This window comes from Vicugna pacos, chromosome 5 (assembly GCF_048564905.1).
Source record: "Vicugna pacos chromosome 5, VicPac4, whole genome shotgun sequence".
NCBI classification, from domain to species: domain Eukaryota; kingdom Metazoa; phylum Chordata; class Mammalia; order Artiodactyla; family Camelidae; genus Vicugna; species Vicugna pacos.
Genome location: NC_132991.1, coordinates 59,066,261 through 59,091,455, shown reverse-complemented (window position 1 = coordinate 59,091,455; position 25,195 = coordinate 59,066,261). Strand labels below are relative to the sequence as shown.

Sequence of the window (25,195 nt, the reverse complement as noted above, 5' to 3'; positions counted from 1 at the left end):
TCAGCAAGCCCTTCATGTCCCCTCTGGGGCTACATAAAAAAAATATTTTAAAAGTCTAGGTGTTTCATCTGTGAATTTTTGTCAGTTAATCTAAAAGTAACTTTAAAAAATGATTTTTAAAGGAATATTTTTACTCTTTAAAATATATGACCACATCTATCTGTTGAAGAGGGCCAAGAAGTATGACACCCCAGTAGCAATAAGCATACCTAATGCTAAGATCTTGGTTTCTAATACCATTCTCTAATAAAAGGATCCAGGACTCCTTGGAATAGTAGCTTACTCTGGACTGGGGCAGGAAACAAAAGATAAACTGCCTGGAACATCTTATAGTGCCAGAAAGTAAGGAAGCGCTTATAAAATACCAAAAACAACGAAGTATGTCAAAGACGTAGGGTAGGAGCCAACTGAAAGAGCATCCAGTGGCCAAAGCTGGAACAATTTTAGCACTACAAAATAATGTAGTGTTGGATTATAACCCAGAATATAAAATAACTGAGTTTTTCCTGGTGTAAATGATTGAGTAAATAAATGGAGAATAAATCTCCCATGCAGAAGAATTCTAAGTAATTTATACAGATATTCCACCTTCAAAGAGGTGAGCATAACTCCCCACCTCTTAGATATGGGCTCTGAATGGTGACTTTCCTTGGCTACACATACAGTTCTGAGTTCTAAGTTCTTCGGTACTTTGAAAACCTATTCCATTGTTTGATTGCGTCCATTATTGTATTTAAAATCTGAGGTGAATGTGGTTTTTGTTTCTTGACAGGGCACTTGCTCTAATTCTCTTTGATGTTTTCAAACTTCTATAATGTGTCTATGTGTGGGTTTCTCCTTATTTAAGTTCTGGGAAATCTTGTAATTTCTTCTTCTAGTATTTCCTCTGCTCCTTTTTTTCTTTCTGAAGAATTTTTTTCACCCAAATGTTAGCATTTCTAATACAATTTCTACATCTCTTAGCTTTTCTTTCTTTCTTTCTTTTTTTTTTTTTTTGCAGAAGGGGTGGATAATTAGGTTTATGTATTTATTTACTTATTTATTTTGTAGATACTGGGGATTGAACCCAGGACCTTGTGCATGCTAAGCAGGCACTCTGCCCCTGAGCTATACCCTCCCCTCCCCAGCTTTTCTTTTATATTATATACTTCTTTTTCTTCCCTTTGTCACTTCAGGAGATTTCTTCAGTCTGCTTTTCAAATTTACCAATTAACCCCTACATTATATCCCTTCTGTTGGTCCTATCTGTTGAGCCCTTTATGTTGGCAGTTACATTATTTCACATCTAATATTTCTCTTCTTTTTCCTCTTTTGCTGGTATCTTCTTTCCAGATATGCTTTACTATTTCTGCTTCTGTTGAAATCTCATCTAGTAATGAGCTCATTTTTCCCCCACCAGTACTGGCCACTGCGGCAGACAGTGCTTGAGGCAGCCCAGCCAGGGCACTCCTTTTCAGCCCCAAGAAGTTCAGGAAGGGGAAGTTTGAATGAACCCTGGTGAGGAGCACCCTGAATAGCAAGAAGCTGTCAATCGTTCACTCCTCGAAACAACTTAGTTTAGGGCTTTCAATAGTTCCTCTGCCACTTTACCCTTCCACTGCCCTGCCAAGCAGTGTCCTGCTTTAGGCCAATGCCCCACCCCTTACACACCCTTTCAAAATAGCCACCAGCTCACCCTTGGGGTTCCCCTATGTCTGTTTCTCTTTATTTGATCTGGGGTTAACCTCGGCCAAGGGAGCCAGTAGCCAAAGAAGTTCAGCACTTTGGGAGGGTCTGGAACTGGAACCCCATGAAGTGAAACCATACATTTATGACCACTTTCACTTAGTGTGTTTTCAAGGTTCATGGTTTATCATGTATGAACACTCCATTTAATGATCAAATAATATTCCACTGTGTGGATATACCACATTTTGTTTATTCATTCATCGATTGATGGACATTTGGGTTGTTCCCACTTTTTGCCTAGTATGAATAATGGTGCTGTGAACATTTGTGTACAGGTTTTTACATGAACATACGTTTTCAGTTCTCTTAGGTACATAACCTAGGAGTAGGATTGCCAGGTCATATGGTAACCTGATGGTTAACTTTTTGAGGAATCGTCAAACTCTTTTCCACACTAGCTGCACTATTTTACTTTTCCATCAGAAGTGTATGTAAGGGTTCCAGTTTCTCTACCAAAGCGGCTTGTTCAGCGCTTGGCTCAGTATCTTAACGACTAATGCTGAATTATACAGATCAGTGGGTTTCCTTGTTAGGTCCTGTCTAGCAGTCTCCTGGCAGAGGCAGTGTTTCCTCCTGGAATGCAGTGGCTGTTTCCAAAGTACCGTGATGCAAAGAGCTCACTAAGAAAATCCTCCGCTTTCGATGTATGTTTCCTAAAGGCTGTCCTGGGCAGCCTGCAGGACAGGTGATTCCAACCCTCGATGCCGACAATCACCCCAGCCTGGCCACCTCCAAACAAAGCTAATTTCAAATCTTTGGAGGCTCCATACAAGAGCCATTTTAGGATAAATTTGGCTTCTAAGATTGTTAAAACTTTTAAGTCTCTAAAGAGTAAGTACACAAGAATTCAAGGAAATGTAAAACATGCTTTAATATCTCATATCTAGCTCTACTGAGGAATGTTAAAAGGAATTTCCCGTTTGGGGCTTCCAGCTGAAGCACTGTTTCTCTTACTCTTATTTCTTACAGCATTTTCTTCTCTTCTTTGTAATTTATATAGATTTTTGTTTGCAATTCAAATCTAAGCTCTTTTATTTTAATGAGGATATGGAATGGGATGAAGTGGCAGTGATAATAACTTGCATTTCAAATATGACTGCTGTATATACGCCTGAAAAATAACTTTCTTAGTCTGAACAATTCAGGGCAGGGCAAGGTCATCTTTGTGCTGCGTCTGTTTTATCAGCCTTTGTAGTAATCTTTAAATGTTCCCAAACATGGGAAGTCCCAAGAGTGGCGGTTTTTTTTAATGGTTGAAATGTATCTTCTGAAAATGGGATTTTTTAATTGGAGCCTGCCACTTTCCCCATTGCAGTAATGGGAATTTACTGAATGGGAAGCAATTTCAGCACTTAAATGTGCTGATGTGATGTTTCTTAATCACTTTAATGAGTTTCATACAACTGGAAATGGAATAGAATTTTCAATGGAAATATAATTAAATAGAAAAGTCATTTCCTATACTTGTAATTTCCACCTGATCATTTCTTTATTCACCTCCACAGAATGTGTGCCTTCTAGGCTTATGGTGATATTATCATACTGACTGACTTGCATAATTCACTTAGGTCATTAGGGCTGAAAACAATATAAACACACAAAACAAATTTTATTACAAATCAACTGCAGCAAGACAAGGTATAGTTTCAAAACTACAGTTTTTCCTTTTAAGCGTGAAATCTTTACTAGTTTTAACTGATTTTTCTTGAATTGACTATTTCTTGTCTAGATTCAGATTGGTCTTTTAATTGCCTTTTCAGTCTGGCCTGCTTAAGACAATTCTCAGGGGCACCAGTAACATGTCAGTAAAAACTGTAAACGATCCTTGGAAATACTTGTGTTTGAGGTGTTTGAGTGATTTTGCTGAGAAATACTAAAAAAAAATTTACCATTTTGCATTGTGATGCCAAAACATAAAAGGCCATTTGTTCAGATTATCTAAATGTAGTTACTGACTCACTATTGAAATAGTTTCGTTTGTAGGTTTAGTATGTTGTTTTGGAGAATCTAGCAGACATCCTGGAAAAAGTGGTGCTTTTTTAATCTTAAATGTGGAATTTGCGTTCTTTTCCACCTCAGTGTGTAAGTGGTTGACGGGCTCGCTATATCCCTTTAATCAATATAGTCCAACCGAATTTACTTACACTCGCTTTGGGGAAAATAGTTTTAGATTTGTCATTCAATACATGGTTTGGAGCAAAGTCAGTCTCAACCCAAAGCAGTTCTTACGTTTTTAAATGTTAAGACCTTTCAACAAGGTGTTGCTGGGTGCAGACTTTCACCAGCGCGGTGCCTGGGCCTCCTTTTCATGTTAATTATGGGGACACCAGCCGGCTTTCTCCCTGGTGCGTGTCCACAGTGGGACTTCCCCTTACACCACGTGTGGATTTCTGTTGGGTCACATTCTCTGTCTGTGAGCAATGATGACCCACATGTGTGGGACTGCCATTTAGTAGCACCATGATCTGTCCTTGGTGATTTTTCCTATTTTTCGTGTGTACAGAGCAGCTGTCGTGGTGACTAATGGCTTAAAATTTGAGTGAGGTTAACAGAAGTCCGTGGGTCTGTGCTCTGCTAAGGAAAACTCATCTGAGAGATAGTCCTGTAAAATTAGAATGTAAAACTTCTCCCTAATGAGATGCTAAATGTTCAAGGAATTTTATAAACTGTAAATCAATTTCAACATTAGTTTTTTTTTTTAAACAAATGAACCCTGAGAAAATCTTTCTATATTTAGTCTTAATATTTATTGCCAGGTATTTACTGAAAAATTTTGTTACATTGCACATGGTGGATAAAAAAATGTTTTCCATATTTCATATATTATGAATTACTGCTCTTTTACTAATCAGTAATGAACTATTTCCAGTGCCACTCTTCTGGATTCCAGATTTAGTCTCAAAGTTCTGTTGTTTCCCCAAAGTAAAACTGAAAGGAAATGGCGTTTGCACACCAGGACTGTGCAAACTTTGTTCATCTGGGGCACTGTTAAGTGTCACCTGGCAGGAATTAAGACAAGTTGGATTGAGTGTATTATACCACAGCGTTTCCCTAGGACAGAACTCTATGCCACATGATTTAAGTAGATTTAACACCTCAATCATCTTTTAATTTTCCTTGCAGGTAATCTCTTTGAATAGACGTTTATTTAATGAAGGAAGGGAGGAAAGGGTTAGAAAAAAGGGTTAGAAAAGAACGACGAAAAGGTTGTTCCAATTGTACTTCTGAAGAGCTAGCTAGCAAGTTAAATAAATATTTGAATCCACCTAAATCTGGTAAAGCAGGAAATAGAAAACTATCTCCATTACTGAAGAGATGAAATAACAAGACTGAATCTGGGTTTTTGGATGGACAGGCTTAGAAAATCTTGTACTTAAATCACCAGAATTTCAAGAGCCGTGCACATCATGAGTTTTCAAATGTTTGCTGAGTCACAAAGAAAAAGAACATTCCTGAGGATTCTTATTTCCCCCCAATTTCTTTATGTAAAAGAGCCACGACATTCAAGTTGTGGAATGTAAATCTTTTATTAAACAGTTGTCTTTCCACAGTAGTAAAGCTTTGGCACGTACAGTATAAAAATAATCACCAACCATAATTATACCAAATTCCTCTTATCAACTGCATACTAAGTGTCTTCAATACAATTTGTTTCCATATAAAAATACTGGGAAAAATTGATAAATAACAGGTAAGAGAAAAATATTTCTAGGCAGTTACTAGAATCATTTGGAAAAAGTGAGTACTGTGGATATTTTAAATATCACAGCAACAAGGACATGCCGTTCCTAAAATATTGTGGGCCAGAGAGTTAAGTAGAAGCAGAAGTGTTTGGGTAACTTTCCTACTTAAAATTTTGGTCATATCATTTCAGTACATTCTGCATCTTGGTTGGTGTATGTGCTTTTCCTATTGATCCTGATCCAAATCGCAAGTTAGAATCATTTCATTTACAATACTGAGCGGTAGTGAATGCACACTTTGGAGAACAGGCCACGTACTGCCCCCATTTATGAGAAAAGTCTCAAAACACTCCCAGGGTGATGCTTGGAGAAGCTGTGAGTTGAGCTGAAGCTGGAGAAGTTACTCCCGAGCAAAGAGCTGAAGAAAGAAACAAACTAAGACGGGTCTGCTAACATCACTCCAGTTTGGATGGACCTTGGCAGAGAGCCACGCTTGCTTCTCTGGGTTGGACCTACTACTCTCGGGAATCTTCTCTGTCAGCCTGGACATCTAAAGGCATGAAGCACTCAATCGGGCAGTTGACATTCTGTTAAAATAGAAGAAGAGAAATTAACAGCAAATAGTGTAAAATGTATGGAAAAAAGGGGGAGGGTGGCTTCCATGACATTTACTTCTGGATAGGAGAGTATTTCCACCTTTGAGAACCTAGCAAGATACTGGGCAATAGGAGATGTTCAAGAGTTTAATATGTTAGAAGCTAGGTTACGTTACAGGGTAAACTGTTCTACTCTTACGTCATTTAAGAGTTTAAAAAAAATGTGGTCCATTCAGAAGAAAGGTACCTACAGAAAAAGACTCCCTACTCCGTGCCTCGTTGCTTTCGGGGGGAGACAGGCAGGGTGCAGGTGCACTTACAGTGTTAGTTCTCTGATGGTATCTCTGTGAATACTGGTTGTAGGAGTGGCCAGTGGAGCCTTCGTGACCAGGTTCAGCCCCTGGTCTGCGGCAGTTGTCACAGCGCCAGCCCTGGGGAGCAGAGGCATGAAGTGGGAGGGTTAATGGTAACATGAGAACATCACAATTTAGTATTTGTGTCAAAGAAGAATTTCAGCTGCAGAATATGAGCTGTTAATCACAAAGGAAGCTTTGATGATGATCTCATGCATTTATAACTCATAGAATATATTTTGGCTGATTACCCATATCTTAAAGCTGCCTCTGTCTATTTATGCTTTTCCTGTCTCTTGAAATGTCTTCGCTTTCTATTCACACTGCACCTGTCTGGCAGGTTCATCCTAGTCCCAGCTTCCTTGATCAGCTTTCCATGCTAGATGATGGAAGAGGTTTCTCTAGACTGCTAGCGCTTTTCAAAGGGACGTGAGATCACATGGACAAACACCCTCATTTTACAGGCAAGGAAAAGGAGACCCAGAGGAGTGACTGGCTCAAGGGAGCAAGAAGTCACACAGTGACCTGGGGGTGGAGCGGAGCTGCCACCCAGCTGGGCGACTTCTGGGCACGTTCTCTCTGCTGCACCACCTCTTCACCTCCTTCCTAAGTGTCTATAGCCAGTGACGCGGTGGCCTGTCATCTGGCTAGAGAGGGGATGAGAGGGAATGGGACCGTGTTGGGCTGGTGAGGCTGCTCCTCCCTGCGACTTTTGCTAGAAACATGAGGAAATGTGTCCTCTTTGCCCCTAAGCTGGTAGGAGGTAAACCTGGAGCTGATGGAGGTCACCCTTCTCACCATTGGCATCACCTTCTGAAGAATGAAGCCAATGCAAAGGGATGGGGCACAGAGACAGTGAGAGGCTCTGGATGCCATTGCTGGAGCAGCTCTGGAGCTGGTGGGTCCTGGGACTGCCTTTTGCCAAAGTTAACCTGAGTTGGGCTTTTCTCTTAAAACCAAAAAAATCCTAAATAGTAACAATCACTTTCTTACATTGTCAGTTAAATACTTCAGATATATTTCTCCATTTAAAAGCATGTTTCCCATAATGCCTAAGGCAATACAGGTAAATAGCTACTTACAGAATCAACGAATCTTGCTTTCATATAAAAACATAACAGTTTCCACTCCTGTCTTAAGTGTTTCATGTAGCCCTTTGCTTTAGAACAAAATAGGTGTCACACGTGAGACCTTTCACATGCGTAAATCATGAGGCGGAGAGGCTGAAGTGAGCCCAAAACAGACTATGCAACAAATTCACTTTCCATCATGCATTTCTACACCAAGCACACGACCAGAGATGACTGAGTTCTATGATCACAGTCTTTATACGTGTTAATGAGAGAAAGGGACAGTCCACAGTTTGCATGGGGAGTGCCTCCCTCCCCACCCGCCCATGAGTGGTGGAATGAGGTCAGAGCAGTTTCCAGCGGCTGCCCCGGGTCCTCAGGTGGCGGCAGAGCCAGACCCCTGAAGATTCTTCCCTGCTGCCAGTATAATCTTCCTAAAAACTATTTCCCATCATGTTCCCTTTCTTCTTGGGCACCTGCAACTGGCTAATGCCAAAGGCATCAACCAGTGAGTCTTACCCAGAAGTAGGGAGCACACTCTTCAGGGACCAGAATTTGAAAAGCTGTTAGGGAAGGTATGTTTTCATTGAAAACAAAAAATAGTATATTCTGTTGCTTTTATTTGTTATAAGTTGTTTCATTTTGAAATTTCAAATGTGAGAGGAAAGCACAGCGTTGTTGTTATATTGAAGTAGGACATGGATTAGAAATGGTTGAGGAGTACTGGCTTAAATAATGGACTTCCAAGGCTCCCAGGAGCGCCCCCCGCCTCCCATCTAACGTCTTTCCACTGGACAGCAGGCGTAGGGTTGTTTCACCAGAGCCCACACGTGCCAGCTCCTTCCCATCTCAGGGGGTGTGCTCCCTCTGGTCTCTCTGCTTCCCCCTCTCCCTTGACAAAATTTTAACCATCTGAAACCCGAGCCAAGTTATGCTTCTCTTTTTATGAGCCCTTTTTGCTGACAATCAGCCTACCTGAGTACTGTATTTATTGAACCCATTGAGAACCTTACTTAATTAGCTTGACTTTCAGTGTATGCTAATTTAATGTCTCCAACTATATCATTAAGAGTAAGGACTATTTCTCATCCCTCTGTCTCATATTCCTGAGCACAGAGCTAGACTTATTGTAAAAACCTATTTTGAGATTGAGAGAGGGCACAAAGAAGTGGTGTTTTACTTAGATCTTGGTATTATTCAGAATATTTAAAGACAGTGTCACAGGGCCACCTGTCCATCAGAACTGAGCAAGATGCCCAGTGCTACCCAGCATTTAACACTTTAGTTGCTGAAGAAGAGAGGCAGTCTGAGAATAGTAGATGTGGGGGAGGGGGCTGAGGCTGCCGGGGAGGGGGAGAACCGGGAAGGGGAGCCCTAAGCTGGCTATGGGAAATGAAGCACTTCAGCATTTCATAAGGGGTGCTCCCACACTGTATGTACAGCACACACACAGGAAACTTAACCCTGATCATCCGTGCAGGAGCCTCTCCCTTATCTGATCTCGGGGAGCCTGGCACATCTGGTCTTACCCGCTGTCCTCCAAAGCACGTGCAGGAGCAAATGGCACCAAGGTATTCTTTCTGCCACTGTTCTCCCACGTGGTACGTCTTCCCATCATCGTAACACGTCGCCTCGTCTACAGGGACACACAAGTCAGCAGACTTAGGACAACAGTACAAACTTGACCCCTCAGTGAGAGTGGGTTCTGTTTCTCCTAAAATTGTATCATCATAGCCCAAATCCCACATGTTAATGGGAATTAACCATAAGAGACGCACTGCTGACTAGATCTCAGGGCAGCGTTTCCAAAGACTAGATCACATAGATTGGAAGAGGTTTGATGCAAAGATAGAGATCATATTTTAAAAGTTTAATCTACAGGCTCCGTAAAGCTTTGTTGTGACATTTCACTGCAGATTATGGTCAAAATACTCAGGTCGGAAAAGTGCTCAAGTGCCCTGTAATAACATTAAATCATGGCTCATTTTTGAAGCTGGTCTCTGCTCTCCCAAATCAAAAGATTAACAAACCCACGGTTCACTCCTCAAGAAGACCTGATGCCTCTAATCACTGCTGGGAATGGGAGTTACAGCTCCGTCACGAAAGTGGGAGTGCTTAATACGGCACTGAAAATGATCGGTGGCAACGTACGGGGGTCACACTTGAATTCTCCTTTTCCATTCCCGAGGCATGTGCAGCTCATCATCTGGCCGTTCTCTCCCTGACGATCCCATTTCTCGCCAATCTTGTAGTTCACGCCGTTGTCATGGCACCATTCTGTGGGGTGGCAAAAATCAGAGGCAAGGAGTTACTGGTGTGCTCTGACTCACAGGACAGTGAGCAGACTGGGACATGGCACAGGATTTCCAAAAGCAGGTATCTGGAAGGAGTGGCGAGGGAAATTGAAGGTCATAATCCCTTAGGCAAACCAATTTTTTGGTCAGATTTAAGAATATTATCTTTACCACTTAACATTTTCCACGATATTTTAAGATCCAGTTTATTCCATTATAATCACTTCACAAGAATAGACAATGACCTTCATTTGAATTCTCACTATGAAGCTTTAAAATTAGGGAAGCTAAAGGAGAATTTGAGCAGATTTTTAGGAATAGATCACAAGTGAAAAGTCACTTTTGGATTTGCACAGGTCCTGGATACAAAGTAGTTCAATTAACCAAAAAAACACAAAAGATCGGCTGGTTTCTACATGCTATAACCTGTCTCGTTTAAATGGGAAAAGTAAAAGCAGAAAGTTGTGTATCAAAACAAAACCAAAACAAACAAAATGATAAATGAGTGGTTATTGTCCCTACAAATAAGACCGGTTCTAAGGAATATCTAAAAGTCACAGTTATATGTCTTTACTATACATAAAAGATGACTTTTAAATCTTTATACTAAAACAAAAGAAACTGCAGAAGTTTGTGTAACATATGATTTCTTCCATTTTATCAAGTCAGTCATTCCTTAAACTTTAAAAAAGTTATTCAACAGTTATGACATCTAAGCAAAGAATATGTAAGTGGAGCCAAAGAATCACAAAATCAACTTAGAGCTCTCCTCCCTCTGTAATGAATATACAGACTGAAAATGGTTCAGTTTTAGATATTAAAAACCAACTAACTGGCCAAGTGTTAAAACTTTCAACTCCTAAACAGCATATGACACTTCTAATGCTTTCTTTCCATTTTCAGATGAAATATAAAAGCAAAAATTAGTTGTTTTTATATTTCAGTCTGAATTAAACCATTTCATGTATACAAGTTAAGTAAAAACACTTTGAAAATCTTTTTAAAAAATCTACGATGTCATTATTTCCCCAAATACAATTTATGGATATATCTATAGGAGGCTTGTTATGGAGCACAGTTATATAAAATAAACATCTATAAAAATGAACCAATTTTCAATAATAATCACATCCCCTAAAAACAAAGCATAAGTGAAATATTTATAAGTTCTAATACTAAATCTCAAAGCATGTTAAGTAATTCCTAGGATTATTTTAACTAAAAATAATTAAAAATATTAAAATCTCTATAACTTGAAAATCAAATATTTTTCAATTGTAGTTAGTTCTTAATTATCTACAAATGGGTTATCTGTACTCTCTCCATTACTTGGCAAGATTCAAATATATGTATGCATGCCTATGTAGGATATGAGTGTGTGTGAGGGATGTGAGTGTGTGTGAGTGTATGAGTGAATGTATATACTGTGAAATGTCTTCATTTGGTTTGTATTGAAAGTGTTGTGAGTATAAATGTTCATCTCTGAGCTCATTCAACAATAAAGATTAAAAGAGCTTTGGGTTTCTTTGTGTCTCTGATACCTTTCATTAGACCTGGCTCCAAAGAGTATGACCTTACTAATTTGTTTTAACAATTAAAAAAAAATCACATTACCATCACAAATTGCTGTTTAATTCACAGTCACACTGAAATACAACCTTTGAGAGGAAGCAATGGTCAACAAGTAAAATTTCCCATCATTTTTTCTTTCATGATGCAAAATGTTACTTTGAGTCAAGCAGTCTCCTCTCGTCTGCTTCATGTTTGGAAGAGCCTGCGTCTGCCAAACATGCTTCCTTGGCACATTGTGCAAATGCATGGAAATGCAAGAGATGGACAAAGCAAGCTACTCACTAGATGAATCGCATCTGAAATGACCACTGCCAAAGCCTAAGCACTGGCATGAGAGTTTAAAGCCAGATTCAGACAATCGCTCCCACTCCTCTCCGATGGCATAATGGGAAACGGTGTAGGGGTCGAAACACGAGTCATCTGTAGGTTGGCTTAGGCCTTGGTCAACTACGTGGAGAAAAGGAGGGAAAAAAAAGACATTTTATTGTTATTTTTGAACCATAATAAGAAAATGGAATTATTGTATATTGTAATGACTTAATTTAAAACAAAAATCCCAGTAGTATTAAAAAGCATTCATCTCGTCTATCAATGCATCAGCTGCTCTAATAAACAATGCTTAGATACTGTCAGTGAACACTTGCCATGAGCATTTTAAATGGAGCCCGTCTTTCATTTTTTGTCCTCAGTTCTAAAAAAAGTTATCATTTCTGGTAAATCTAGTCTATAGAACGTGGAACAGATTGTGAGGCAATTGAAGCTAGTTAAGAACGTCAGCTCGATGCAAAGGCTGGAAATTCCTCTGCACCAGTACCTGAGTGACTCTAAGAGAGTTATTTAACATTTCTCTGCCTGATTTCCCTCATCTGTAATGTGGCGATAGTAATAAAAATATCTTCACCTGCTCAGAATCTCTTGAAGACTACATGAGATCATGAATTCAAAGCACTGGTCTATTGCCAACACTTAGAAAGTACGCACCAGATAAAGAATGATTATCAGAGGACATCTTTTGCTTTTAATGCATAAGTCGCAGCATTTTTATATGCCATTAGAATATGATTGCACTAATGGGATATTCACTTTTATTGCATTTTTTTGCATGGTAGGGCAAAAAGCCTAGATTTTGTACATTACTGTCACAACGGTCAGACTGCTTTACTTTATCAGTAAAACCAACTGTTCCAAATAAGAGAAAACAATGGGATATCAATGACTTAAGAATAAGTAATAGAACTTCTTCACGTTGCCTAACATCTGGGCCTTATGTTTTGGTAAAGCTTATCTTAAAATAATCTATGCAAACAAAGCATGCTCCAAATTATTCTCTAAAAATTAAGTAGACTAACTTCTGTGACTTTGAATCCCACCCTGCATATTTCTTTTCACAGTGCGAAAATCAAAAGCTCAAAAGCAATAGATATTTGAAGTGTCTAATATTTTAAAAGGCATCACTCTGGAAGAAAATAGACTTTTGGAGAAACAAAGGTGTCTGAAGTGTTTCAAAGCCGGGAGAACCTGGCTAGAATGCAGAATATTGCTGCTGGGAATAAGGCCTCAGAAAGAAAAATGGAAGGAACTTAAACTGCTACTGGGGGTTTCACTTGCCAGGGGTTAAAATTCCACCTGGCTAAAGTTTTGGAGATGGAATCTTCTTTCAAAATGATGTGGAAAAAGTGCAAAGACCTTTGTGCTCCTGAAAATTCCTTTCACGTGGCATTCTACTAGCAAGACCACACAAAGAAAAAGGTGTGCATTAGCATAGGTATATAATACGTAAGCACAAAATGATCCCCCCTGCAAAAAACCAAAACAACAACAACAACAAAACAAAACAAGAAAAACAACAGCTTAATTCACAGGCATTTATACATGTAAAAGGGCACAGTCATCTACCGAATGAGGAAGGAGGCTGAGGTTAAGTAACTGGCCCTAGGAATAAAAGCCTGACACTTGGCAGAGACAGAATTTAGCACTCCCTGCTGATGTGGAATAGAGAACCCTCTGGCAGGAAGATTGGAGATTCATGGTTTTAATTATTCCCTATCGTGTGTTCCTTGGTAAATCTTCAGTTGCCGCAGTTTGAAAAGCCAGGTGATACACTACTGGTTTAAAAGGACTTCCCAGGTGCTACAAAGAAGAATCAATGACCATTTAACTTCTGTTGCTGTTCTGGACGTCTATAATCATGAAATAATGTTGGGATAAGGGAGCTCTTTGGACAGACATGGGCTCTGCTGGTAGCATTTTACATCAGGAACAAAACCCAGCAGGCACTAATGTCTGCAGGTAAGGAATATCCTTTACAGGTAATCACTTTCAGAACTTAAAAATTAGGAGGACAGCAACATGGTAAGATGAAGGAGGTCTGGGAAAAGAGATCAAGAGACTCGTGTCCTTCATCAAGTCAGATATCCACTAGCAGGGACTTAGCGTGTTGAATTAAATAATACTTGAAGTCTCTTCCAGGTCTATCATCATATCACTGTTTGAGACTCTATTTCTGTATGTGTTTTACAAAAATACCAGGATTCTTTGAGGGGAAACTAACTGAATTTAAAGTTGCTCATTTACTTCATGGAATTACTTCCCAAAGTCAAAAGACAACAGCAAGAAAGGAAAAGTCAACTGAAGAAGCCTCTCCGGTGTAGTCCAGGGCCCATGCCTGAGTAACGCAGACCTTCACATACCAGAATTGCCCACGGTCACCACCTCCTCCCGAATCTTGTGCCTCTTCTGGTCTTTCAGTGCCTCCACTATGATGTTGTAGGTGGCCCCTCTGGTAAGGCCCGTCAGGGTGGCACTAGCAGAAGTTCCAGGAACTCGGAACTACAATTATTGGCACATCCAAAGTGGAGGAGAAAGCATTATAGTGAGAAAGCGACATGACTTACCCTATTCTCTTATCAATAACTCTTACTGTGTAAGCAATGCAAAGAGAGATAAAGATAGAGGGTGTAAAGGTCCCAACCAACCAGCCAAGGAGAGAAATAGAAGTTGGGTGATGGGCCATCATTTCTACTGGCCAGATTTTCCTGCCAAAAATCTACCCTATGTGCTCCATAGACACCAGGAACTCTCACTAATTCTAGAGATAGCCTCTTCTTCATCCTGCTGTAGTGTCAGGTCTGGGCAAGCCCCCTGAAACCCCTGGCCATGCCTCCTTCACATAAAACGTGGACGCTGTGCTATGTGGGAGATACATTCATCCCACACAAGGGTCAAGTGGCACCTGACCCCAACACAGGGTCCTTAAAATACTTGGCAAATCCTCAAATTCATGTTTCTAAGCTCATAAATCTTCCACAGTGGAGTCAGTTTTAAAAAATCCTGCCACTTTCTAAAAATAAGAAAACAGTAAAAAATGGAAATCAACAAGACAAATTAAAGAATGGAAGCTTTAGAGAATCAACCACTGGTAATAGCTGATAGACACAGCTTCGGCCAAGTTCTTTCTCCTCAGACACATTGTAGGAAATGGGATTCTTCAAGGACAAACCATCACAATGGCATTTTAGCCCTTCTCGAACAAATGGAAATTCAGGCAGAATCTCTCTCTCTCTCTCTTTTCTAAGGTCATTTCTTTGTCTATGTTACTAAGGAGCCTCAAATGATTGAGAATAATAGAAATGATTCTATTCTCTCTACTAAACAAAAGCTAATGACACTCTTTGGTACATTCCCTAGAGTAGAGCCACATTGAAATTAAAAAAAAAAAAATCAGGATGTAAGCATGCCACTTTTCTGAGAGGTCCTAGAAGTATGGCCGCTTGACATCAGAGCTCTGATCCCTTCAGTAACTTGGCTTACTATTTTCCCAGGCTGTCCAGAAGTAAAGAGGAAAATTAATTACCTGTAAGGGTTCTTCATCAACACCAATGGGATGACATGAAATGATATACTCAGAGCTTTCCTGGAATGGGGTCCATGAGATGGTTGTCTGCGAGAGAGCTTCTTGTCCTGTAGAAGCATTTGGATTGAGTCCCAGAACGTGAGGGTAGAGGTGATGGTCTACGTCTCCCCTGGGGACATGACCAATTTGGATCTCCTCATTTACATTCGGCGGATACGGTCTTGGCCTATGCCTTACGGGGGTGGCCGTTGTGGGCGGTGTGGTTCGCCTAAAACCATGCTCCTCAAAGATCATTTGTTGCCCAAGACTAGGCTGCTGACCGGAAGTGCCAGGAAGCTGAATACCGTTGCCAGTGTCATACCCAGGGTTGGTGATGAAAGGGGTCTTTTGAACTGTAGAGGGAACATCCAAGATCTCTGGTCCGTGAAGATTGGGGTGTGGAAGGGTTACCAGTTGGGGAAGCTCATCTAGCCAAGAGAGGTTAGAGCCAAAAAAGCAGAGCGCATTAAGCTCCCAGAAGTAGCAGCAGCAAGTCATTATCAATTCAGGCAACAACAACTACTTAACAATCTGATCAAAGCACCTGGAAAATTAGCAGTACTTAGATCCCAAAACACTTTTTTCCAGAAAGAAATCTTTATGGTTTTTCTCAAAGGTTTCTTTACAGTTTAGAATGAAAAAAGTGTTTGTATGAATTTATCATACACACAAAGCTTTGAACTGCCGAGCCCCATAGACGCTGCCTTTGCTCAAATTAAGCCTCATCGAACTAAAAGGTGAAGCCTTTTTTCTCCTTTTCACTTGAGAATCCTGTTATAAGGACTGGAATCCAGAATAATTATATCAGCATCTGAAGTATGAGAATTCCAGAGGTTTGGCACAGTAATTTTCAGTTTGAAATGCTAAAATAAAAGTAGATTAAAATACATACATAAAGTTTATTATAAAAAAATTCTACCTGCACAAATAAAGCATTTTCTTCAAATTAAAGTGAAATTGGATTAAAAAAAAAAAAGTAAGACATTACTTCATTTCAGAAACCAAATAATAAATAAAGGCAAATGGGAAAGATTTTTCTCTCCCCTTGCTTTTTTCTTTTTTTTTAGACATGTTTAACTTCACCAGAATGTATAAAAGAATAGCAATGATCACAACTCAGTTTTACACTCCAATACCTGGTTTGAATTTTCTTAAAGGTGAATAAAAGGCTTTTGTATTGACTGGCTAAGAAAAAAAAATAAAACTGAACTCTGCAGATTATGTCAGGTTGTTCCTGCTGTCACGAAGCACAATGTACATGCTATGCTGTCAGAGGGAAAAAAGGTCTATGAGAAATGCAGCGGAACCTGGAGAACCTTTTCACTGCAAAATGAATCATTTGCAATGAGTTTTGTAGTGACGGTCTCCGTTACCCGGAAGGTGCTCTTTACCTGTCTTTTTCCTCCCGATCAGAGGCTCACTCTTCTGATTGTTCTTCAGGGCAATGACTTGGATAGTGTACTCGGTTCCTGGTTCCAGACCTGATGGAAGGACAGATGATCACATTACCTTGTGGGCTCGGTGGTCAAATGGAAGTTGATCCCACCAGGAGATTCTCCTGGGGAGCAAGCATCCTCTCTCCAGCTTGTCCTTGGCCTCTTGAAAGGTATGAAATTGACTTCCGTGAATACCCAAATACTCTGCGTGCAATGGCCACTTAGCAAATTATCTTCCTAACAAATCTGACACCTGAATAAGCACTTTTACTCTAACTTTCCCTGGATATTCTTCTAACTTCTTATCCGTCCTTTTGAATTCAGGAAAATCTATCAGCATTGTACACAGCCCTCAGAATACACATTTGGAGAGATCAGTGCATATACCGCAGACACAAATCTACTTAAGCTTAGCAGCCCAGTGGCCCTCAGTGGCTGGATCAGTGAAAGGTCAGACGATACAGAAGTGCTCTGCAGGAGAGAGTGCCCACTGTGTGTGCGGACCCTGTAGGCAGTATCCACTTCACTGCCTCCCATGTCTGACTCTATTTCCCTGTCCTCAAACTTTCTAAAAAAGCAGCATCTCCTCCTGGGACCTGTGTGTTCTATAAGATTTTTCTTTGTGTGTGTGTGTGTTGGGAATAATTGGGTTTTATTTAATTAATTAATTTATTTAATGAAGGTACCGGGGGTTGAACCCAGGACCTTGTACATGCTAAGCAAGCGCTCTACCACTGAGCTATGTCCTCCCCCCAAGATTTTTAAGTCCAGATGATACCCTATTCACAGTATACAATTTTAATCCCTTGGACAAAAATGATCCCAGAGGCCTCTGATCTTTTATTCCCCACTCCAAGCAGCGCTCTCTCCAACGTGGGTAGTTGGGAATCACTTTGCCTCCAGACCTATTCTGTGAAATGAGACAGTGAGGGCAATGGCAGGGAGCACTCGGGCAAATCCTGCCAGCTTCTCATTCCTTTAGGTTGCAGAGTAAGATGACAGTATCAAAGTCTGCCAGTAAGCTTTGAAAAACATCTTTTTCTAGGACCACACGGAGCTGTGTCTGGCAAACATAGAGCAAATAAAAAGATTCTAGTGATAATGACAGTATTGAAATTATTGCATTTTCATGAATTCATGACTTCTGAGATGTACTGAGCTCCTAATAAGAGAACGGGGCTTCTCGTTCTCATGGTTCAGTGTCAAACACGCAGCTGGGGACTGTTGAGCACTTTGTGTGCCCTGGGGAGTCAGGAGGAAAGTGGCAGCATGGAAGCAGCAATACCAGTAATAGTAGCTTCTGTGACACCAGGGCGCGGCCGAGGGACCACTTCTCTGGGTGGGGACCCAGGCTTCTCAAACTTGATGATGTAACCAGTAATCCTGGCTCGGGGTGGCTGCCATGATACCAGCAAGGAGTTGGGTGTGGTGGCCAGGAAACGCAGGTTGGATGGTGCATCGATGGCTAAAAGAAAACAAAATTCAGTCTCCAAGAAAATGAATGACCAGGAAAACTATTCCCACACTCTTTCCCCAGCCCTCAAAGACAGATTGGAGTGAATCTGAGAGTTCTGTAAACTGTGAAAATGGTTCACTATGATCTTTAATATAGAAGTATCAGCCTCGTTTTTGTTTCTGAAATTCACATGACTGATTACCTACACCTAAGCCAGTGGCATTTCTTCAGGAGAAAGTGTAGTTACCAGTGGAGGCGTCGATGACCACAGGAGAGCTCCGTGCGTTGTCGTTCAGGGTGTACAAGTGGATCTTGTAGTCAGTGCCGGGTTGCAAACCTGGGATTTGTGAAGAGAAGATTTTTATCTGACCTTCATTTACTAGGCAAATCTTCAAACTCATCTGCAATTGTCATGCTTTCTCCTACTTATATATTTATGTTTATGTAGCCCTTGGAAACGGTTCACGTTGGAAGAATAAAGTATGGTATGTATGGTTGTTCACTGTTAATGAGAAACCTGTCTCCAAGGAAAATCACTCATGCATCCAAAGACACTGGCTAAAACAAATTTTAAAATACAAAAGCGGTGTGTTGGAAGTGGCCATCTTGGTGATGGGTGAGCACTTATTGAGTGTGTTTCATCCGATGGTCACTGGAATCAGAATTTTAAATCTCCAGAAGACCTAAACTGACCCAGATATGGAACATTCTCTGACAATAACAATGATCTCTATGAGGTAGCGTTGTTTGCTTTTTTATTAATTTAATTTTACTTTATAATCTATGTTAATGTTAAGAAATCTATACTATCATTGAGTTTCTTTTGGTTTTTAAGCATTAATGTACAATTTTTTTTTAATAAGAAAGAGTCCGTGGATGCAATATCAAATCTGTTTGTTTTTTTTAAGGGGGGAGGTAATTAGGTTTATTTATTTATTTAATTTATTTATCTTTAATGGAGGTCCTGGGGATTGAACCCAGGATCTCATGCATGCTAAGAATACATTCAACCATTGAGCTATACCTTCTCCCCGCAAAGATCAAATTTGATGAATGGGACTTATGCCATTTCTCTGGGAAACATTAGATGAAATCAGATATTCACAAGACAAAAGTTTTTGATCATGGTATGAAGATAAGTTTTAAAAAATAGAGCTGGGTTATCATAAAACACTGAAGATAAATTTAATCAGTGTAAGTGGTAGAAAAACAAATAAGCTGATGTGTGTTTTGAATAGCAGTTAACACACGGGGTCAGTACAGAGAGTTCCCCGACCTGTGATGGTGTAGCTTCTGACGTCTGGCTTGATGGTTCTCTGAACTGGAGTCTGGCCGTTTGCTGGGATGGCATCAACCTGGAAGCCAGTGATCGTTTCAGTCTTGGTTCTCCAGCTAATGGTGATGGTGGTCTCAGTAGCATCCGTCACACGGGCCCTTCTTGGAGGGCTGACATCTGCATGGGATGATAGCCAGGGGTTAGTGCCTGGCTGGCTTATGTAGGCAAGGTTTTGATATTTTAAAATGTTTCTTTATTATATACAAAATACATCAGTTTCTACACATGATTAACAATGTGTAGATTTTCTCCTATGGCATCTAAAGAGAAAAGCTGACAGTAATTAGGAAAAATGAAAATATTCACCTCTTGTATCTTTTTTTTTACAGAACTGAAAAGGTTTCTAGATATGGCCATTGGTTCCTAAGGCTGTATTCAGATATCTACAAATATCTCAATAAATGTTAAAATTATTGAGTTATTGTAATGTAAAAAATGTGTAGTAGGAATAACAATGATATGGCAGCCAGCAATAATATATACATATTTGCTAGTATTTTCTCATTTTTATAGGGCTTCATATTGTTTTCAACAGGTGTAACACCATCCCTATTTTGTAGATGAGGAAACTTTGACACTTTTTGTGATTTCTGAAAGAGAATAACTGTGGATTATTGCTATGGCAGAAAACTGGAATCTGGGCCCAATTTTGTCCAAATCTTACTATACTGTTAAAATACAGCAGAAGCCAGCATGTCCTCTCCAAACTTAACTCTGTGAAAACAAATTCTAATAAGTAGAACATGAACTAGGTAGTCCTAATTCATTACACCAACATTACAACATTATGAAGTGATTCCATTTACTGGCCAGCAGAACATTTTCTGGAGAGGCATAAAAGGTGACTGTAGTAACTCAAAAAGATGGGTGAACAAATCAATTTCCAAACTAGAAATCACTCCACTGTTAACTTAGTGATCTAGAAAGGCATTTGCCATTTAATTTTTGTTGATATGGGATGTTTGTCAATACCACAAAGTTTGGTTACTCACTCTCCAGAGTCGTGACGACGCCCTGAGCTGGTCTGCTCGTCAGAGTATCCTTAAGAGCATAGACACTCACTTCATATTTGGTGGCCACCTAGAGAAAAGGACGTGGTAAGCTTTAGCATTGTGATCTTCTGAAGCCTGGGGATTTTCACTCCAGCATTAGAAAAATGCAATGGTTAGAAAAGAAAAAATAAACTAGCAAAATCCGTAGCACTAAGTTTCTGGATTGATTTCATTTCTACACTGCAGATGATCAATAACATGTTTGAATCACATAAATTTAAAAATATGTTTAGGAGTTAACCCCAAGGAAGCCATAACTCACATACTTACACTAAGATAATACAAAAGGAAGAAAATGGGTATTAGTCTGTTTTTCTCCTTTATAATCTGACAGGTACAAATCATGAGTTTTTCTGATCACAGAGAGGTGAAGAGAATGCTCTAGCCTATCTCTGAACCCTCTTTCTGAAGTTTCTCCTGGAATTGGCCTTATGTTAAGAAGTACACCAATCTCCTAGGTTCCTGGCTAGTTTTCAGCATGCATGACATATAGAAGGAGTAAAAATGATTTAAGGAAGGTAGGATCAAGGTGGGTTGGTGAAAACTGGAGGATATTCCTTGGAAAGGTAATATATTCATAGGCTGAATGATTTATGCATTCAGTCTATGGGTATATCTATTGCTCCCCACCCCACCACATACATGCAGCCTTTTGAAATAGAATAGATTTAAAGATCTATGCAGTACCCAAAGCTACGTGTAAAATGCGGTCCCAGATAGTCATCTGGAAAAGCTCAGGTCAACACAAGTAATTTCACTTGATACAAAATTATAATAAAATGAATTTGATGGCAGAGGCAAAGAACACAGTTAGATTTATTAGATGTTATATTTCTACCACCTTAAACTGTGTAAGAGATGACGTACATTTTTTATTTCAATGAAAAAAGGCCACTTCTCACCATGAGTCCTGATACAACCACAGATGAGCTATCGGGAGCAAGGTTGATTTCTTTCATGGGTCCAGTCTTCTCCTTGGGGGTCACCCGCACTCGATACCCCGTGAGCTGAACGTTGGGTGCCGTCCACTGGGCAGTCAGGCTTGTTGGTGTAACCTGAGTGAACTTCAGGTTGGTTGGTGCAGGAATGGCTGTCGGGATGGTCATTGGTTAGAGGTTATCTTATAGTAAAGGGGGAAAAGGGAAAAATAAAGTGAATTCCAAGAAGTAGATAGTGCTTGTTTGCTTAGGTGAGTACTCTGATCAAACAAAGATTCTGTACAAAAAAGTACGAAGGGGGATGCAAAATGAAGAAAATGTTTGCTGAAAAAAAATGTGTTTTTAATCCACCAATATTCAGAATCACTCGGAAACACGGGTTAATGCCAAAACCCTAAGAGATTTTAGGTTTTAGAAGTTGTTTTTTGCTTTCCCTTAAAAAAAAAAAAGTCAAAAATTGGCTTATCGGCCATTTGGATTGATTTTCCATGTCTATGGAAAGATGAGAAAACGTCCTTTTCTTATATAAATTATCTTTGTATGAAAAACCATTTCACAGAGTATTCTATCCCTCCAAAGATAGAATTACGTTTTTATTCTCTTATTTGGACCCCACGGCAGAGACTGCTGCTAAACTTGAAGTACTCTCTGTGGTGCAGCGTAAGAAGAAAATTGGCTCACAACAGAAGCAGAAAAGAGAAGCAAAGAGCAGTAAGACAGATTGTCACCTCCAGGGTTTACGCTGTCCTGAGGACACGTCTTTAGCATTCCACTCTGCTTCAGAAATAAAGCACAAGAGGATAAAGTATTGTGGAAAGCATTTGCCCTATCAGCTGTTTCCTATGTGTCTGATTCTCAATCTGTTAAGCAAATTATACCCCCAGTACACAATCTCTAACCAGAGAAGGAAAGTCTTACCCATGTGTTCTCAGAATCATGCTGATATGAAATGGCCCACTTTGGGTTCCTTTTTTAGCGAAAACTCTAGGATGCCAAACTTCTTTCCTTTATACACAGTGAGTGTAACCACAGGAAATCATGGCTTAGGAAATAATCCACAATTTCAGTATTATCTTCCAATATCTTGCTTTATGGCCTGGTTTCTAAGCCAGGCTACTCCAAAATTTCCTTTTATTAGACTTCATCTAAATGCCACCTACTCTTTAATGCTTATTACTATTCCTCTTTAAAGAGGGTCTTTCCTAATAGAGAGGCTGCTTTTTTTTTGGTCCCCCCTTATACGGGAATCAATAGCCCGATAAAGTATGATTCATTCAGCAGGGCATAAAGCCGCTGCGCCCATGAGCACCCAGCGGTGCAATTAACGATATACCTGTGGACTGGGTTCCAATCAGGGGCTGGCTCTCCATATCATCGTGCAAGGCAACCACACTGACTGTGTACTCAGAACCCGGCCTGAGGCCTTGCAGCTCTGCAGTCTCTTCTTCACCATCAGGTGCAGGGAATAGCTCATGGATTCCATCCTCAGGGCTTGAGTAGGTCACCCTGTACCTGGAAACTTGCCCCTGTGGGCTTTCCCAAGCAATTTTGATGGAATCGACATCCACATCAGTGAATGCCAGTCCTTTAGGGCGATCAATGTCTGTTAGGCAAATTAACGGTAAGAGGTTATGTGAAAAGCAAGTTGTGAAATAAGCATTTTTATAACATGCAAAGCAGTTCTGTAGACACCATTTTGTCTTTGATGAATTAAATTCCAATTAACTCACCATTAAATGAAAAATTACTGGACACCTGCTTACTTTTTTTTTCTTTTTGGTTTAGAAAATATTTAACGTCACATCACTTATTAAAACATAGGTGTGCATGAGATGCAGACACCCTGCAAAAAGTCCCCACAATGAGGACTTATTTATATTTTAAGATATTCTACCAAGATTTGTTTTTGCAATGTGATGTTAGTCTCATAGACCTGGATTTTCTATACCTTGGAAGTGGTAAAGTTGATTTTCAATATCAGATTCAGATCGTTAGAATCTTCCTCTAACTGCACCCTCCCCCTCCCACCCTTGTGTTAAATATTTACATTAAATGCTGGTCCAGCCACAGTCTGGTCCAGCCACAAAGTCTCCAAACATAACAGCTTCACGAAGCATACTTTAATCAACTTTACCATCCAGTTGTAGAAAAGAAGGTGCTAGCAAAACATTTTGTAGATTTGCTACAGGCAAATAAGATTTTGCTGAGGCCATTTGAGCAAAAGAAATTCAAAGCACAGCAACTAACTTTGGTAGTTCCACAACTTCTTTCCCTATATGTTCATCGCTTGGCACTGAGAAGGAAAGATGTTTTAAAGGACTCAGCTCGAGATACAAACTAGGTATCCAGACGCCTAAGAACAAAATTTGACTTTGAAAGTGGAAAACAGGCACTGGTTACGTACTGGTCACCGCTGTCTGAACCAGAGGCTGGCTCTCTCCGTTTCGATTCTGAGCGTAGACACTAACCACGTACTCCACTGTGGGCTGCAAGCCTTCGATCGTCATTTCTGTTTGATCTGCAAAGGGAGTGAAAAACAAATGCAGCATCTATGTCATTCACTAGGAGATCAACCCAGTAGCTTTTAGAGTTGTGTAGTAAATGTGTGGTGGCCTAGAATTTTCATTTGCAGAACTGTCATGAAAATATGGAGGAGTCCCACGTGGATTTTCTCTTGGACAAGCGCGTTCATTGCTAATACAAATGACCATATTGGAGGGAAGTCCTGCTAATGGAAAAGCTCTAAAATTAACTGTGATGCCACTAACAACGAATGATGCTGTATTTGTAAAATGAAAATTAACTGGACTTTAAGATACTGCCTTAGGGTCCTAATTTCACAATTATTCATACGAAAGCAAAAACAAGGCACTAAAAGGATCTTAAAAAGTCAGGCCCATCTCTCTCTTCTTGGTGTGCATGATAAACAAAACCACAAAGATGGATCTATAAATTAAAGATGTTCACACCATCAAATAAAACTATGCATGTAAAAACAGAAATGCACTCATCAGAAAAATTCTGCTGCGGAGGGAGTTGGTAATAACCGTGTGCCCAAAATTCACAAATGAGGAAACTCTGACACATGATATGAAACTATAGTACTCAGAGCCATTTATTTTTAAAAAGCGTGTATTTATTTATTATGGTCTTACTCTGTGTATCCTGATGTATGTGAGATGCTGGCTATTCTTACCTGGACCTGCAGTTTTAGTTTTCGATGGTCCTGGGCCATTTTTAGGAGTAGTGGTCACTCGGTAACCAGTAACAGGGGAGCTCGAAGGCAGCCACCTGACACTAATGCTGTTGTCCTGAACATCAGTCACTTGCATCTGGGATGGTTTGTCAATTTCTACAAATAAAAAACAAGAGAAACTAATGAAACCCCAGTCTACGGGGACAAGACTGGACAAGTCTTTGTCTCTAGTTCTGGTTCAGGTGGAATAATCTCTTACTCCTGTCAATGACTCCCAGGGGTTTCTTTTGCAGAAACACAGAGACAGCTTTTGGAGGTAGTATGTGCATCTTGGTACCATTACCTATTTCCAAGGCGGCTGCTTCATTTACAAAGAAACTACATTTCAAGTAGATGTTTGTCTTCTTACTTTAACAGCTCATTCATTCACAAATATTTACTGATCATCTCTTATACTTGTTCTTACATGTGCCACAAAACACATCCATTAACAAAACAGACAAAAATCCCTGCCCTTGGTGTGCTTCCTTGTGTTTCTGGCTCAAAACTCTGTTAGCTGTAGCTGCTGCCTTGTCTTATTAAAAAAGAAAATC

General features: G+C 40.0%; 1 protein-coding gene across 12 annotated transcripts in view; it reads right to left on the bottom strand.

The window, feature by feature from the left end:
• Positions 1–5,236: 5,236 nt before the first annotated feature.
• Positions 5,237–25,195, bottom strand: part of FN1 (fibronectin 1) — a 64,907-nt gene continuing 44,948 nt past the window's right edge. For 2 of the 12 annotated variants that reach the window (XM_006209969.4, XM_006209970.4), the window contains 16 exons: positions 24,603–24,758; positions 23,811–23,924; positions 22,740–23,009; positions 21,371–21,558; positions 20,409–20,496; positions 19,357–19,533; positions 18,328–18,417; positions 17,910–18,089; positions 16,580–16,669; positions 15,150–15,616; positions 13,987–14,125; positions 11,579–11,743; positions 9,582–9,707; positions 8,960–9,066; positions 6,328–6,438; positions 5,237–5,998 (listed from right to left, as the gene is read on the bottom strand). In XM_006209969.4, coding sequence (XP_006210031.1) covers positions 5,927–5,998; positions 6,328–6,438; positions 8,960–9,066; positions 9,582–9,707; positions 11,579–11,743; positions 13,987–14,125; positions 15,150–15,616; positions 16,580–16,669; positions 17,910–18,089; positions 18,328–18,417; positions 19,357–19,533; positions 20,409–20,496; positions 21,371–21,558; positions 22,740–23,009; positions 23,811–23,924; positions 24,603–24,758 — 2,540 coding nt within the window. In that variant the 3' untranslated portion in view covers positions 5,237–5,926. The remainder of the gene's footprint in view (positions 5,999–6,327; positions 6,439–8,959; positions 9,067–9,581; positions 9,708–11,578; positions 11,744–13,986; positions 14,126–15,149; positions 15,617–16,579; positions 16,670–17,909; positions 18,090–18,327; positions 18,418–19,356; positions 19,534–20,408; positions 20,497–21,370; positions 21,559–22,739; positions 23,010–23,810; positions 23,925–24,602; positions 24,759–25,195) is intronic. The other 10 variants (XM_015244170.3, XM_006209971.4, XM_015244173.3 and 7 more) reach the window with 5 other exon arrangements.